Source organism: Rhinatrema bivittatum, chromosome 7 (assembly GCF_901001135.1).
Source record: "Rhinatrema bivittatum chromosome 7, aRhiBiv1.1, whole genome shotgun sequence".
NCBI lineage: Eukaryota > Metazoa > Chordata > Amphibia > Gymnophiona > Rhinatrematidae > Rhinatrema > Rhinatrema bivittatum.
In genome coordinates this window covers 39,368,705-39,386,908 of record NC_042621.1, presented here as the reverse complement: position 1 = coordinate 39,386,908, position 18,204 = coordinate 39,368,705, and the positions used below count along the sequence as shown (strand labels likewise).

The 18,204-nt window shown below is 43.3% G+C and overlaps 1 protein-coding gene across 5 annotated transcripts in view; it reads left to right on the top strand.

The window, feature by feature from the left end:
* Nucleotides 1-389: 389 nt before the first annotated feature.
* Nucleotides 390-18,204, top strand: part of PMFBP1 (polyamine modulated factor 1 binding protein 1) — a 1,053,891-nt gene continuing 1,036,076 nt past the window's right edge. For all 5 annotated transcript variants that reach the window (XM_029608277.1, XM_029608279.1, XM_029608278.1 and 2 more), the window contains exon 1: nt 390-486. In XM_029608277.1, coding sequence (XP_029464137.1) covers nt 423-486 — 64 coding nt within the window. In that variant the 5' untranslated portion in view covers nt 390-422. The remainder of the gene's footprint in view (nt 487-18,204) is intronic.

The following is an 18,204-nucleotide window of genomic DNA, read 5'->3' as shown; positions in this document are numbered from 1 at the left end:
AAATGTAAAAGCTGTTACTGAAAAAGTGTATATCTGCACGGGGATAACGAAGATTCCTTCCTTAAACACTCCGCCGGTTACCCTGGAGGTGCCAGGTGCAGGCAGCGGACGTGTCCAACGGTTAAAGAGCTGGCAGTGCAGCCATCACTATGACAACACTTACTGCTCGCTCCTGCATTTTCGGATAGCAAGTACAGCTCTAATACCAGTGAAGCCGTTGCCATAGCGACTCCCATTTCTCAACCTACCTGGCGGGTTTTGTGATTGGCCTCAAGGAAACGTTCACGTGGCGGCTGCTCTGCTCTGGTTGGTGGAGCTGTTGTCCCGCTGGCTGAGCGCGAGGATTTGCGGGAAATTTGGTTGTTCGCGCTGAGGAGATGAGAGGGATAGTGTTTGCATCGGAGTTGGTACCAGCGAGTGCAATGGCGGAACAGATGCCTGCATACACCGCGTTATCAGAATATGGAGTCTGTGCTACGAGTAAAGGTGAGAGCTTCCGCTATTATCGGACACTACTTACTTCAACATCACGCCCCGACACCCCTCCACTGGCACTGCTTATTCCATCACCTCTCTCCCCACCGACCCTACTCACTCAGACACCCTTCCCACCCACCCTACTCATCCAAACGCTTCCCTCCCCCGCTAACATTAGGCACGGGACTCCTTTCCACCGACACTATTCAATTCGGCACCCTTCCTCTCGTTGACCCTGTCACACTGACACCCCCTTACCCCCACCATTACTCACACTGACACTACTCAATCCAGCATATCTCCTGTTCCGGGTTCAGACCGTGCACACTTGCATTCTGCCCAGGGGCTCTGACCTGGGGGGGGGGGGGGGCTAATCTCACTGAGATCTACACTGGAGGTTACCTGAGGGGCTTATCACCTGCGTGCACACAGGACAACCTCGGGGGGCTTACCCAATATAAACACAATTACTAGATTATACCTGGGGGCTTCAACCTAGGAGCTTATTCCCTGCAACAAACTGATTCAGTACATCACAGTTTAGGTACTTAGGAAAGTAAGTTTATTTGAGCAATAGGAGGATAGAAAAAATAAAATCAGATTATTCAGAAGAAGTAATGGGAGATAATGACAATTGCTACATGTATATAAAAAGCTTACATGTTTCCAAAGGATCAGCCTGTGCTATCATGCTGGAGGTGCTCTCTCCCCTTCTCACTGCTAAAATGCTTGGGAAAAGCAGGATGCTCCCTCCCTCTAAGTTCTTATCAATCTCAGGTGCAGCTGTGTGGCTTTCACTCTCTCAGGCTTTAGTATAAGTTGATTGCTTGCTTACCTTCTCATCATAGTCCTACTGGAATAACTAAACAGACTCTTGGCCTGTTTATAAGCATGTCGCAGTGCAAAACTGTAAATATGAGTTCATTCAGAGGTTGGCCTATGGCCTTCAAACTAGTCTGTGTCTGGGTGAGAACTCTGAATCCATACATCCTAACCTCTAAATACATCCTCAGCAAAATAACAAAAAATGACTCCAACATCTTCTCGTTTGACTGTAAGTATCCTGACCCTACTTATTCCTCTGCTAAGCCTACTCACCAATACCCCTTACACCCCCACTAACATTACTTACCCCGACACCCCTCTACTGACACGACTCAATCCAACATTCTGCCCCCACACACCCTCTACTTACCTCAGCGCTCCTCCACTGATACTATTCAACACTTCCATCCCTGATGCTACTCACCGAGACATCCATTCCAACATCTCTTCCAACCCTACCGACATTACTACCCTGACACCCCTCCCACTCTCACCAATATTACTTGTCCTGACACCTCTCCACCGGCACTACTCAATTCAACACACCTTTCTCCACTGACCCTATTGATCCTGACACCTCTCCAACCCCATCAACATTACTCACCCTGACACTGCTCCACAGATATAGGTCAATCCTCTCACTGACATCCCTACCCTCATTGATCCTACTCATTACAACATCCTATCCCCCACTGATGCTTCTTGCCCTGATACTCCACCAACCGTACTCAACTCTTCTGTCACTGATGCTACTCACCCAAACACCCCTCCTCCACCAGCACTACTCATCCCAGCATCCCTACCAACATTACTCACCCCAATACCCCTCCACTGACACTTCTTATTCTAACACTCAACCCCACAACATTACTCACCTCGATACCCTTTCACTGACACAACTTTTCCCTTCCTTCACTGATGCTACTCCACTGACATTACTCAACGCTCCCCGACTGATGCTATTCACTCTGACACTCCTCCCTCCACTAGCATTACTCAATTCCAACACCCTTCCCCATGACCCTACTCACCCTGCCACCCCTCCCTCTCCCACAATATTACCTTGACATCCCTCCACCGACACTACTTACTTTTCTCTTCACTGATTCTACTCACCCTGACATTTCTTTCTCTGACACTTGTCATTTCAACACTCCCAACACCCCTCTCACACCAGTTACTTACCCCGCCACTGATGCTATTCACCCTGATGTCCCACTGACTGTTTATTCTGACATTCCTACCCCTGTTGACACTAATCACCCCGGCATCCCTTCTTCCACCAACACTACTCACCCCATCCTTTCTCCCTGGCACCCTGTCCTTTTCCCCCATAACACTACTCATTCCGTCTTTTCCCCCTATAACACTACTCACTCCAACATCACTCCCCCCACAGAGATTACTCACACCAACACCCCTGCTCACCACCGACACTACTCACTAAAATATCCTTCTCCCTTCGACACTGCTTATCCTGACACCCCTCCCATCTCTGTTCACCCCAACACACCCTTTCCCTGTGACACTACATTCCCTTCTTCATCCCAGCATGATCTCCTCCCTAATACTACCTCCATCCACCGACACTACTTATCTGACTTCCCTCACAACGAGACCACACCCTGTCCCCCCAAAATTGATACCTTATCTCCACTTAACCACTCTTAACATCACTCCCCACTGATCCCACCTCACCCACCCATTCTGTCACCCCAACATCCTTAATACCTGGCCATTTGCTCATCCTGACATATCTTCCTTACCGTCATTACTCTAATACCGCCTTGTCCCCAACTGCCAGCTCATCCCATCTCCCCACAATTCCTCCTGCTACCCACCCTTACATCACTCCCCACTGACTCTTCATTACACTCATATACTTGTTCACCTTAACATCCATTCCCCCCCTCCCCCCATTTATTAGAATATACAAAAGTGCTATGCTGGGTCAGATCAAGGTCCATCTAGCACAGCATCCTGTCTCTGACCCAGCAGATCTATTTTTTGATTCTCCCAGGGATAGGAGCTGACTTTCCCAAATCTACCTGGTTAATAATGGGTTTTTTTTTTTTGGACTTTTCCTTCAGGAATTTGTCAGACTCAAACATCCTTACTACCTATCTGCTCACTAACCCTAACATCCCCCTACTGACAACCCTCACAATAATATCTCCACTATATCATCTTCTACCCACGCACAAGATCTCAGAGGCAGGGAAGAGGACTTTAGTTTAGTTTTGTTAGGAGCTAGGCAACATTTTGGAGAAAGGGGAGCCTATTCCAAAGGGATGAGCTCCACCTTAACCAGAGTGGAACCAGGCTGCTAGCGCTAGCATTCAAAAAGTAGATACAGCAGCTTTTAAACTAAAACTTGGGTGAAAGCTGACAGTCGCTCAGCAGCACATGTTTGGAGGGAGATACTAAACTCTCTGTTGGGATACTAAACTAATAAAGGAGTTAGTATCCCAATAGATTCCAATAAAAGTAATAGTAGTCCATGTGCCTATAAGATCAATCAATCTAAGGGTGCGGGTTACCTATCTACTCTATTGCAGAGACATATATGAAAACAAAATTTACGTTCAGCAGAAGGACCACTGTTTTTGGTATTGGGGATAAAGCATGTTAAAAAAAGAGGGGTGCTGCAGAAGGGTGTTCTCAGTATGTGGGCCAATAATTTGGAATTCAGCACCATTGAATATCAGACTAGAGGCTATTTGGCCTTTAGGAAGAAAGTGAAAGCATGGCTGTTTCCATCTAATAATTAGTAATGGTGAGTGCTTTTATGTTGATAAGATTGTAGGTTTTAAATAATGTGTTTATATTGTTTTATTGAATTTATATCGTGTGTTGTGAACTGCTCTGGTCAGCTTGCTGTTTGTGTGGTATTGAAAAATTGAGAAATTAATAAATAAAGAACTATCTGAGTTTAAATTCCAAAATATCCCTTTCAAGTGATAAGCAGGTTATTAATATCAACAAAAAACACATTTCCCTGTACCTACCCGGATCAGTCCAGACACCTGGGTTGTGACTCCGCACCAGCAGATGGAGACAGAGCAAAAATTGACGGGCTCCCTACATATAGTAAGGTGCCACTCACAGCCCCTCAGTCTTCCTCTGTCTCCAGCAGATGGGGCAGGTCCACCCACAGTCTCTGGGATCCCTGGGGTTGTAGTTAGTCAGGGATAGTAAAAAAAAAAAAAAAAAAAAGAAAGAAAGTAAAAAGGGTATTTGTAGATTAAAGCTTCCCTTATCTTAAAAAAATAAATAAATAAAAAATTTTTTACTTACAGATTATAGAGGAAAGCTCCCGTCGGTGGTGCCTCCCAGGGGGGTTGTCAGGTCCTGAGGGGACCATCCCCCCCTGGTCGAGGTAGGATGGGGGTTTAGACAGGGCCGGGCGGGTGGGTTAGGTAGGGGAAGGGAGGGGAAGGTGAGGGGAGGGCAAAGGAAAGTTCCCTTCTAGGCCGCTCCGATTTCGGAGCGGCCTAGGAGGGAACGGGGGTAGGCTGCGCGGCTCGGCGCGCGCAGGCTATACGAAATCGATAGCCTTGCGCGCGCCGATCCAGGATTTTAGTAGATACGCGCGACTACGCGCGTATCTACTAAAATCCAGCGTACTTTTGTTTGCGCCTGGAGCGCAAACAAAAGTAGGCTGTTCGCGCTCGTCTGAAAATCTACCCCTTAGAGAATAACAATATCCTATATCCATCACAACATGGCTTTCGTAAAAACTATAGTACAGAAACACTACTACTTGCCCTTACAGATAACATCATGAGAGGCTTTGACAGCGGTAAGCGGTACATCCTAATGATGCTTGACCTATCAGCAGCATTTGATACTGTAAATCATAACATCCTACTAAACAGATTAGAAGAAATAGGATTAAGTAACAAAACAATCAAATGGTTCCAATCATACCTAGACAACAGATACTACCAAGTCCAGATAAAAGACGTTATGTCAAATAAAATAAACCTTCAAACAGGAGTCCCTCAGGGGTCAGCCTTATCGGCCACCCTATTTAACATATACTTACTACCATTATGTCACCTACTAGCTGGTCTAAGCATCTCACACTACGTTTATGCTGATGATATTCAAATAATCCTATCCATTGAAGACACAATTGAAAAGACACTGAACATAGCAAACATGTATCTGGATATCTTCAAACAATTACTAAACCAGATGGAATTAGTGATTAACATAGAAAAAAACAGAATTCCTACTCTTGGAACGCAAAACCCTATCACACTCAAAAACAAACAAAAAAATTGAACTTAACAGAGAAAATAAGAAACCTCGGAGTGATTATTGACACACAACTTAACCTAAAACAACACATATCACTAAAAGTAAGGGAAGGATATGCCAAACTCATGACCCTTAGAAGACTAAAACCTCTACTGACAACAAATAACTTATGTTCAGTATTACAAGCTCTAATTTTCGCTAGTACTGATTACTGTAATGCACTCCTACTTGGATTACCATACACAACGATTAGACCACTCCAAATAATGCAGAACACGGCTGCTAGAATCCTGACTGGTAAAAGTTAGAGACCACATCACTGAAACCCTAATGGAATTACACTGGTTACCCATCGAGCAAAGAATACACTATAAAACGTTATGTACCATACATAAATTAATACATAACGAAAAAGCTGAATGGCTGAATATAGCCCTCCGCATACACGTCCCTAACAGAAACCTGAGATCAGCTAATAAGGCTTTACTGACCATCCCCTCAATAAAACAGCTAAACTAACCCAAGTAAGGGAAAGAGCACTTTCCTTAGCAGGTCCTATGCCTATCGAGATCCGCTTACAAACAGACATCAAAACCTTCAGAAAACAGTTAAAAACATGGTTATTCAAACAAGCATACAACAAATACAAACATAGTTCATATACCTATATGTAAAAAATCACCAAAGCTAATGATTTCCGAATTATCCCAAACAACTGAAAAGCAAGTTGTTAAAACAAGCAAAAAACACACTTTGAAATGTCTGTATGCCAATGCCAGAAGTCTAAGTAGTAAGATGGGAGAGTTAGAGTTAGAGTGTATAGCAGCAAATGATGAGATTGACATAATTGGCATCACAGAGACTTGGTGGAAGGAGGATAACCAATGGGACAGAGCTATATCAGGGTTCAAATTATATCACAATGATAGGGAGGATCAACTTGGTGGGGGTGTGGCACTTTATGTCCGGGAGGGTATAGAGTCCAACAGGATAAAGATCATACAAGAGACTAAATGCTCAGTAGAATATGGGTAGAAATCCCATGTGTCTTGGGTAAGAGTATAGTGATAGGAGTATATTACCGTCCACCTGGACAAAATGGTCAGACAGATGATGAAATGCTAAGAGAAATCAGGGAAGCAAACCAATTTGGCAGGGCAATAATAATGGGAGATTTCAATTACCAAGCAGAAACATGAAGCAAAGGGAGCTTGCACAACAATCAAATCAACAAGTCCAGCGTGCAAGAAGCAATAATAAAGTTCATCAATAATTTTATAATAGATTTTTAATTGAACCAAGATCTCAACTATTATTCATGGCAACTCCATATATCTTCAAGGATACAAGTGAAAGAGTCCCCCGACACGGTCCGTGTTTCGCGGTCGCTGCATCGGGAGGGACCCACAGAATTAGTTTCATCTACAACATATAAAGAGTGATAAGCGATGAACCGTATGAATGGCCATTCATACGGTTCATCGCTTATCACTATATGTTGTAGATGAAACTAATTCTGTGGGTCCCTCCCGATGCAGCGACCGCGAAACACGGACCGTGTCGGGGGACTCTTTCACTTGTATCCTTGAAGATATATGGAGTTGCCATGAATAATAGTTGAGATCTTGGTTCAATTAAAAATCTATTATAAAATTATTGATGAACTTTATTATTGCTTCTTGCACGCTGGACTTGTAGATTTCAATTACCCCAATATTGATTGGGTAAATGTAACATCAGGACTTGCTAGAGACAAAAAGTTCCTGGATGTAATAAATGATTGCTTCATGGAGCAATTGGTTCAGGAACCAACAAGAGAGGGAGCTATTTTAGATTTAATTCTTAGTGGAACGCAAGATTTGGTGAGAGAAGTAACGGTGATGGGGCCACTTGGCAACAGTGATCATAACATGATCAAATTTAAACTAATAACTGGAAGGGGGACAATAAGTAAATCTGCAGCTCTAACACTAAATTTTAAAAAGGGAAACTTTGATAAAATGAGAAAAATAGTTAGAAAAAAACTGAAAGGTGCAGCTGCAAAGGTTAAAAGTGTTCAACAGGCATGGACATTGTTTAAAAATACAATCCTAGAGGCGCAGTCCATATGTATTCCGCGCATTAAGAAAGGTGGAAGGAAGGAAAAACGATTACCGTCATGGTTAAAAGGTGAGGTGAAAGAGGCTATTTTAGCCAAAAAAATCCTTCAAAAACTGGAAGAAGGATCCATCTGAAGAAAATAGGATAAAACATAAGCATTGTCAAGCTAAATGTAAAACATTGATAAGACCGGCGAAGAGAGAATTTGAAATGAAATTGGCCATAGAGGCAAAAACTCATAATAAAAACTTAAAAATATATCCGAAGCAAGAAACTGTGAGGGAGTCGGTTGGACCATTAGATGACAGAGGGGTTAAAGGGGCTTTTAGGGAAGATAAGGCCATTGCAGAAAGACTAAATGAATTCTTTGCCTCCATGTTTACAAATGAGGATGTTGGGGAGATACCAGTTCCGGAGATGGTTTTCAGGGGTGATGAGTCAGACGAACTGAATGAAATCACTGTGAACCTGGAAGATGTAGTAGGCCAGATTGACAAACTAAAGAGTAGCAAATCACCTGGACCGGATGGTATGCATCCTAGGGTTCTGAAGGAACTAAAAAATGAAATTTCTGATCTAATAGTTAAAATTTGTAAGCTATCGTTGAAGTCATCCATTGTATCTGAAGACTGGAGGGTGGCCAATGTAACCCCAATATTTAAAAAAGGCTCCAGGGGCGATCCATGTAACTGTAGACCAGTGAGCCTGACTTCAGTGCTGGGAAAAATAGTGGAAACTATTCTCAAGAACAAAATTGTAAAGCATATAGAAAGACATGATTTAATGGAACATAGTCAACATGGATTTACCCAAGGGAAGTCTTGCCTAACAAATCTGCTTCATTTTTTTGAAGGGGTTAATAAACATGTGGATAAAGGTGAACCGGTAGATGTAGTGTATTTGGATTTTCAGAAGGCGTTTGACAAAGTCCCTCATGAGAGGCTTCTACGTAAACTAAAAAGTCATGGGATAGGAGGCGATGTCCTTTCGTGGATTACAAGCTGGTTAAAAGACAGGAAACAGAGAGTAGGATTAAATGGTCAATTTTCTCAGTGGAAAAGGGTAAACAGTGGAGTGCCTCAGGGATCTGTACTTGGACCGGTGCTTTTCAATATATATATAAATGATCTGGAAAGGAATACGACGAGTGAGGTTATCAAATTTGCAGATGATACCAAATTATTTAGAGTAGTTAAATCACAAGCAGACTGTGATACATTGCAGGAGGACCTTGCAAGACTTGAAGATTGGGCATCCAAATGGCAGATGAAATTTAATGTGGACAAGTGCAAGGTGTTGCATATAGGGAAAAATTACCGTTGCTGTAGTTACACGATGTTAGGTTCCATATTAGGAGCTACCACCCAGGAAAAAGATCTAGGCATCATAGTGGATAATACTTTAAAATCGACAGCTCAGTGTGCTGCAGCAGTCAAAAAAGCAAATAGAATGTTAGGAATTATTAGGAAGGGAATGGTTAATAAAACGAAAAATGTCATAATGCCTCTATATCGCTCCATGGTGAGACCACACCTTGAATACTGTATACAATTCTGGTTGCCGCATCTCAAAAAAGATATAGTTGCGATGGAGAAGGTACAGAGAAGGGCAACCAAAATGATAAAGGGGATGGAACAGCTTCCCTATGAGGATAGGCTGAAGAGATTAGGGCTGTTCAGCTTGGAGAAGAGACGGCTGAGGGGGGATATGATAGAGGTCTTTAAGATCATGAGAGGTCTTGAACGAGTAGATGTGACTCGATTATTTTCACTTTCGAATAATAGAAGGACTAGGGGGCATTCCATGAAGTTAGCAAGTAGCACATTTAAGACTAATCGGAGAAAATTCTTTTTCACTCAACGCACAATAAAGCTCTGGAATTTGTTGCCAGAGGATGTGGTTAGTGTAGCTGGGTTCAAAAAAGGTTTGGATAAGTTCTTGGAGGAGAAGTCCATTAATGGCTATTAATCAATTTTACTTAGGGAATAGCCACTGCTATTAATTGCATCAGTAGCATGGGATCTTCTTAGTGTTTGGGTAATTGCCAGGTTCTTGTGGCCTGGTCTTAGCCTCTGTTGGAAACAGGATGCTGGGCTTGATAGACCCTTGGTCTGACCCAGCATGGCAATTTCTTATGTTCTTAAGAGAAAGGAGAGTAGAACACAGGTAAAAAGAAAAAGCGATCTGCAGAACACCCTAGCACACTACCCCAATCTACACGGGTATATATTCTATTTTTTATTCTTAAATATTTTTGATCACCAAAGATTAAGCTATCTATTTTAAACCTGTTACAAAAATGGACATGATATAACACAACCATTTAGGAATAATTATAACGATCTATGTTACCGTAATATATTGGCACATGTTTAGTGATAGAATTTATTATCTGTTTCCAATATTGATATTTGTGCCTTAGGTGCCATCATAACGATTTACACTAACTTAATGATGGTATAGAAAATTTTTTAAATAAATACATTTAGAACATCGAGTTTCAGATAACATCAAAGACTTTCTCAAGTGTGAAAATACAAACAATATATTTACCATAATTCGAAATCTGCCACCCCTAGGGCTCTATCCCTCCCTGGAGGTTCCCCCCCCCCAACCCATTCCTCTGCCCTTCCCACCTGTCCAATCTACCCCGCCCTACCTTCACTCTTCCCTATAAGGCTTCTATAGTGTTGGGGGTGACACTGTATATTTACTATCCCTTATCATGCCCTTGAATGTAAGGCTTCATTAAAGTCCAAATCCAGTGAAAGTTAGGGATTGTGTCTCTTCTTATTGCTGTCAGCCTCTCCATAAGGTATATATGTCGTAATTTGATAAGCAGTTGAGTACGATTCGGTATGGTATTAGACTTCCACTGGGCCGCCACCAGCAATCGGGCTGCAGTGACCACATACGTGAATAATGCCTGTTGGTCCTCCGGAAGCACCTCATACTGGAGCCCTAGAAGCCATATTTCTGCCAAGAGCGGAACCCGAGCTCCCAGAACACTCTCAATCAGCCTCTGGCAAAATATCTGTATTCGCGGGCAATGCCACCACATGTGAATAAAGGAGCCTACTTGGGAGCAATGCTGCCAACACAAAGGGGAGCGGCCCAGGAACCACTCTGCTATCCTGGCCGGGGAGTAATGCCAATGATACAGAAGTTTATACCTATTCTCCATCATGGCCGCCGACATTGAGGCCGGTCCTAGATTACGAAAACATTCCTCCCATGCTGTTAAATGATTTGCGGTCTGAGAGTCCCCTCCCCCCATTAACTGATAAACCTTAGAGATAATTTTCTGCATTTTGTAGCCAGAATGCAATATCCCTTAAAAAATGGAACGCCCCTGTTGCAGATCAGGTTTAACTCCACTCGTAGAAATAAAATGTCTTAGCTGGGCATATGCTAAAAAGTCTGTCTTGGGCATGTTGCAATTGTTCAAATAATAACATCCCATTATTCCACACCTGTCCCAAGCTAGTGAGGCCCTTCTCTTCCCAACGGCGAAAGACCTTATTGGTTTGTCCAGTTGAGAATTCTTGCAGATACCGAATGGGGGAGAGGGCCGAGTATAACTTACTACCCACCAGTTTCAGTCTCCAGCGTTTCCAAATAATATAAGTGCTTTGTAATGGCGGCAGGAAGGCCATAAGATCTCGGGGTGTGTGCCCACCCGACCAAAACAGTGTGTATATTGGGTGCTCCCCCAATAAGGCCTGCTCTATCTCCACCCACTGTTTAGTTGAGCCCAGGTCGTGACAGTCAATCATATGTTTAAGTTGGGATGCAACATAATAGTGTACTAAAGAAGGCAGTCCTACCCCACCCTCCCTCCTGTTCCTATATGGCCCCACTCTGGCAACCCTAGATGGTCTCCGGCACTATATAAAGAAGAACATTTTCCGCTGAAGCGGTTTCAATTCATGGGTCTTTTTTTTTTATATTTCCTTAAAACAGGTACTAGAGTTCAATTGTACTCAGTCCCAAATTCATCAAACATGTTGTTTAAAAGTTGTAGAAACTGGACTCTTAATCAACAGTTTCAAAAAAACTTTGTGGACACAATGATTAAACTTATCTGTAGGTGCATTTCACAATGCTACAAAAGTCCATCCATTGTTTTTTATATGCCGACATCAGCTTCTCTTATTTGGGCACATAAGGAAAGTGAGGTGGTATGGTGCCAGTGGCAAAGAACTCTATGCGCCTAGTGCTGCTTGACATATAAAGGCAATACAGCCAAGGGTTTCTGTGAGTCTGTGCCAGTACTGCCTGGACACTGGGCTGTCCCTTTAGGAGGAGCTGCAGCTGAATGCGACTCATTAAAGATATCCCCTTCTTTGTTTGACCCTAGGACTGAAACTACTTCAAGGGATGTTTGATACAAGGATATCAGATGGGGGCCTGATATGGGCCCATTCTCTTTTTTTCTGAGTGGGATTTTCCAGGGACTGCAGACATTTCTGCAGGGGTGCCCAGCAGAGAAGGCGATACCTTCAAAGTGGGGTTGTGTATTTGGGGTTATCAGTTGTCACTGCGTGCAAGCGCTGTGGTACAGGGGTCCCAGATGATATGCGGGCCGATGACTCTCATAAGGATTTGGGTTTCTCCCCTCTGGATGAGGGAGAAATTCTTAAGGATTTAGAGCCACATAGAACTCTGTTTCGTTTCTTTCACAGTGATGAGTTACTGAGTCTGTTATCTCAGATTCTGAAGCTTCTGGGTGTGTCTGGAGGTGAATGAACAGAGGCACAAAGACTGATCCCATTTTGGTCACCCTATGGAAGCATCTTGTTTCTTTCCCCTCCTGGATGCATTTCAAAAGTTGATTGTCTTTGTATGGAACACTCCAGAAGCAAACCTTAAAAGGGGAGTATGTTTGGTGGTCTGTACACCTTGGAACTGGTGGTGAGAGAACAGTTAACTTTTATGAAGGTGGAAGCGCTGGTGGGTTCTGTGTCTAAGCAGACCACCATTCCAGTAGAAAGAGGGGCAGCTCTAAAATATTCTCAGGATAGGAGAATTGAAGCTATATTTTAGCAGGCCTTGAAACCATGGTAATGAATTTGCAAATTGCCTCTTGTTGCTCCCTGGTGGCTCAGGTGAGTGGAGCAGTGTTGAAACCGGGAGCCGCCGCCTTAGTTGAATCGGGCTGTGACTTTGTTCACTCTGCTGCCAGAGGGGTGGCTTCCTTGAGAGTGGTGATGCATCAGCTGTGGATGCAAATTTGGTTGGCAGATACAATTTGTAAGTCCAATCTCACACAGTTTTCCTTTAAAGGTTCTCTTTTATTTGGAAGTGAGTTGGAGAACATGGTACATAGATGAGGGGAATCTCAGGTCCCTTGTTTGCCAGAGGATAAGAAGCTAGCATCGCATCCTTTTAGGCAAGAGGCCATGCTAGAGGCTACAGGCATAGTTGCTCCCCTATAGGGACAACAACTCAGGAATCCTTGGAAAAATGCAGGTTCTTGGGTGCGGAGCACCTTGGCTGCTTGTTTTTATCAGAGCTGGGTCCTGGAAATGTTAAGAAAATGCTATGCTCTGGAGTTTCTTTGCATTCCTCTGGATGTCTTTATGGTCTCTCCTTGCAACTCACTACAGAAGAGGGTGGCAGTGGAGACTTCCTTAAGGAAGCTGTTGGAATTGAAGGCCGTAATTCCTGTTCCTGAATAGCAAGAAAACACGAGCCGCTATTCCATTTCTTTTGTTGTACAAAAAAGGAGGGATCCTTTTGGCCCATCCTAGATCTCTAAGGAGTCGACCATCATTTGCAGGTGATTCATTTCTGTATGGAAACTCTGTACTCCTTAATAATGCCAGTGTATTCAGGGGAGTTCTCCCATCTCTTGATCTGATGGAGGCATTTCTACATATTCTCATTTGCCGGGAATATCAATGATTCCTGCAATTTGCCATTCTGGAACATCCTTAGCTTCAGGCCCTGCCCTTCCAGCTGGCCAGTGCATCCAGGATCTTCTCTAAGGTCATGATGGTGATGATGGCATCTTTCTGCAGGGGCAGCATCTTTGTTCCCCATATCTGGATGACTGGTTAATTCTGGCCAAAAGAGTGGAAGAGAGCCTCCTGCTTTCCGTGACATGGTCTCATTACTGCAAGAGCTAGGCTAGGTGGTGATCTTGGCCAAGAGCAGCTTATAGCCACATCAGATGCTGGAGTATCTTGTCGTCTGTGTCGCTTTCTAACAGGGCTGAGTGTTTCAGCCAGGGGGTTGCATTCAGAAGTTCTTTGCTCCAGTTCAAACCCTGAGAAGTTCTATTTGTCTGATAGTATGACCTTATCTACAGGTTCTGGGTTTGATGGCAACCACATTGGAGGATTTCCCCTGGGCGATGGTGCACATGTGGCCTCTTTAGTGCACATTTTTTCCCGGTGGGGTCCACAATCTCAGGACTACATGGTGAGGCTTCACTTGCCATTAGAGGTGAACATCCCCTTGCAGTGATGGTTGCAAGCAGATCTTCTCAGGAAGGGCGTTTCCTTAGAGATGCTGGAATGGTAGTACAAGGTCGCTGGAGCATCGAGGAGCATCAATCAATTGGAAGCACAGGCAGTTCGGCTGGCATGTTTGAGGTTAGCTGAGCTTCTAACGGCTAGAACGATCAGGAGAATGTCAGACGATGCATCCACGGTGGCTTACATCCTTCATCAGGCATATCTTCTTGGTATGGGCAGAGCAACAACTTCCTAACATATCCGCCTTCCACATTACCAGAAAGGACTATGTAAGGGCCATCTTTCTCAGTGGTCTGAGCTTGGTCCCTGGAGAGTGGGAGTTGGCTGAAGTCTTTCCACTCAGGGTGGTACTCTGGGGTCAACCTTCTGGATTTGCTGGCAACTTTAGCCAACGCAAAGTTCCATAGTTCTTCTGTTGTAGATGGGATTTGAAAGGCTCTGCGTAATTATGCTCTCCTTCAAGCGGGGCTGTGGGGCAGGGAGCTTTATGCTTTCCTGCCATGGCCAATATTAGGTAGGGTTGTTTGAAAGATCGCAAGCCAGATGAAAACCATGCTTCTCTTGGCTCTGGATTGGCCTGGAGGCCGTGGTATGCCAGTCTGTGGAGACTGCTGGTAGGGAGGTCCTCTCAAGTGGCTACGCTGGATGGGATCCATTTTACATGGCAATCCGGGTCGATTTTGTCCTTAGGTTATTGAAGCATAGTTTATTCTGCTGCAGTAATTCCACCTTGCTCCAGGCTGGAACATTTTTCTACATCTCTGGCTTATAATAGCGTTTGGATTGTTTTCAAGCCCTGGTGTGAGGAACAAGATTCTCAACCTCTCAAAGTAGAAATTCCTTAATTTTTGGAAGTTTCAAGTGGCAGCTCTTGCCTCTTATAGGGAGTGAGCCAATGGAGGGTCTTAGTCTTCCCCTCTGGAAGTGTCTAGATTCTTGAAGGGAGTTAAGAATTTTTGTCATCCTGGCGGCTACCAATGGAACCATATTGAGGTTCCTTGTAGAACCTTAATATGGTTCTGGATTCTTGGTGGGTCCTGCCTTTTGACTTTTATGTAACTTCTCCTTGAAGCAACATTTCTTGAAGAAATGTTTTCTATGTGTGACTCCGGGGGAGGTGCAACTGCGGACTGTACCTCCTATTGCTGAAAATAGTTTTGGAGTTTCTTTGAATCAATCTATTTTGCCTGCCCATTCTGGACAGGACTAGAGATGAGAGTGAATATTGTCTCTTGTGTGCCTTGGATGTAGTTTGGAGGCTACTGAATGTGTCAAGAAGTCTGACAAATTTTCTATTCCATGGTGGAGATACACAAGGGGAACCAGCAACATGGGGAACTATAGTCCATTGGAAAAAGGAGGTCATCATGGCCACCTTTATGGATGCCGAGATTCCTTTCTCTAAGCAACTTAGAGCACGTTCCACTGGAGTTCAGGTGCAATTGTGGGCGGAGCCTTGGGTATTGTCCCTGGCCAAGTTTTCCTAGGCAATGTTGAGGTCTTTCTTGCATACCTTCCCAAGCAAGGTATGCAAGAAAGACTTCCCAAGTCTTTCTTGCATACCTTCCTAAGTCTTTCTTGCATACCTTCCCAAGCTACTCCCTAACAGGGCAGACTCCTGCCCTGTTAGGGAGTAGCTTTGGTACATCCCACTTGTGGGGATTGGCCTGCCTGAGCGCAGAGAAAGGAGAAATTACTACTTATCTGATAATTTCCTTTCCTTTAATGAAGGCAGGCCAATCCCTGACACACCTTTGGCTGCTGATTTTTTTTTTCTTTTGTTCGTTCTTTAGGTGCGGATATTGCAGAATGTTCCTGCTATTCTGGTAAGTTTCTTAACTGGTCCCTCAGTTTAGTGAACGTTAATTATTTTGTCTGCACTTTGTGTTCTCTATTGTTCGGAAGCATGAGTGATTGATAAGAATCATTTCATGTATAATCAGTTTGTCCAGTTTGGCTTTTCCAAAGAATACTGTGGGCTGATGTTGGGGCAGGCCTATATATCCGTGATGTCAACTTTTATACCGTCTCTTTCTGCTGGTAGAGGTGCATAACCCACTTGTGGGGATTGGCCTGCCTTTGTTAGAGGAAAGGAAATTATCAGCTAAGTAGTAATTTCTCCTTCTGAACTCACTGCATTAGCTCCCTATCCATTCCCACATACAGTTCAAGCTGCTCTTACTCACCTATGTCACTTTGCAGCTCCTTACTGTGTCTCTTCTCTTATCTCCATCTACACCCCTTCTCATGCACTCTTCTCATCAGACAAATCACTTTTATTTATGCCTTTATTGCAAATTCGCAACTCCATGCTTTCCATTTGGCTGCACCATGTGCTTAGAATAGACTTCCTGAGCTGGTGTGTCATGCTCCCTCTTTCACCTTCTTCAAATCACATCTGAAAATTCACCTTTTTGAGGCTGCTTTTAAATATTAAGCCTGTTGGTCTGCCTTTAGTCTCAACTAATTTTAACAGTTATCTGTTGACCTGTATGTTTAACTTTGATTAGATTGTAAGCTCTATTGATCAGGCAGTGTCTCTTGTGTATTTGTACAGTGCTGCATACTTTGTGTAGCGCCATATAATTGTTTAGTAATAGTAGTAGAGGGGTTAAAGGGACACTTAGGGAAGATAAAGCCATCATGGAAAGACTGAATTAATTCTTTGCTTTGATGTTTACTGAAGAGGATGTTGGGGAGATATCTGTGTTGGAAACTGTATTCAATGGTAATGATTCAGAAGAACTGCTACAAATCACTGTGAAGCTGAAAGATGTAATAAGTCAGATTGATAAACTAAAGACTAGCAAATTGTTCGGACTAGATGATATAAACTCAAGATCCTGAAATAACTAAAAAATGAAATTGCTGATCTGTAACCTATCGTTGGGATCATCCATCATGCCTGAAGATTGGAGGATGGCCAATGTAACACCGATCTTTAAAAAGGACTCCGGGGTCATCTGGGAAACTTTAGACCGGTGAGTCTGACTTCAGTGCTGGGAAAACTTGTGGAAACTATTTTAAAGTATAAAATTACAGAACAAATAGAAAGACATAGTTTAATGGAATACAGTTAGCATGGATTTACATAGCAACATAACATTTAAAACTAATAATAAAAATATTTGTTTACTCAATGCATAGTTAAGCTCTGAATTCATTGCCAGAGGATGTGCTGAAAGCTATTAGTATAGCTGTGCTTAAAAAAAGATTTGGACGAGTTCCTGGAGGAAAAGTCAATTAACAATTAAGGGAGAGTTTCAGCAATCCACTGCTATTCTTGGGATAAGCAGCCTGGAATCTTTTTACCTCTTGAGATCCTGTCAGGTACTTGTGACCTGGCTTGGCCACTGTTGGAAACAGGATACTGGGCTTGATGGACTCTTGGTCTGACCCAGTATGACTAGCCTTATGCTCTTATAATGGCAGAAAAAGACCATTTGGCCTATCTAGTCTGCCCATCCGTCCAATTTATCTAGCCCTTATAATTGCCATCACTTTCTGAGATCCCCTGTATTTATCCAATGCTTTCTTGAATTCAAATACTGTTTTTGCCTCCACCACCTCCAATGGGAGGCCATTCTATGTATCCACTACTCTCACTGTAAAGAAATATTTCCTGAGTCTATCCTTTCATCCTCATCCCATGACTCCTTGTTCTAAAGCCTCCTTGCTGTTTAAAGAGGCTATCTACCTGTGCATGGAAACCTTTGAGATATTTAATTGTCTGTATCAGATCTCCCCTATCTTGTCTTTCCCCTAAGGTTTAGATCTTTCAGTGCTTTGGAACAAAGACCTATGATCATTTTAGTAGCCACTGTCTGTACCGCCTTTAACCTGTTTATATCCTTTTGAATGTGCAGTTTCCAGATTTGTACACCGTATTCCAAATGAGGTCTCACCTGGGACCCATACAGGGGCAATATCGCCTCCCTTTTTCTGCAGACCATTCCTCTCCCTATACAGCCAAGCATCTTTCTGACTTTTGCCATAGTTTTATCCACCTATTTGGTCATCTTAAATTCATCAGATCCAATCATCCCTAGATCCA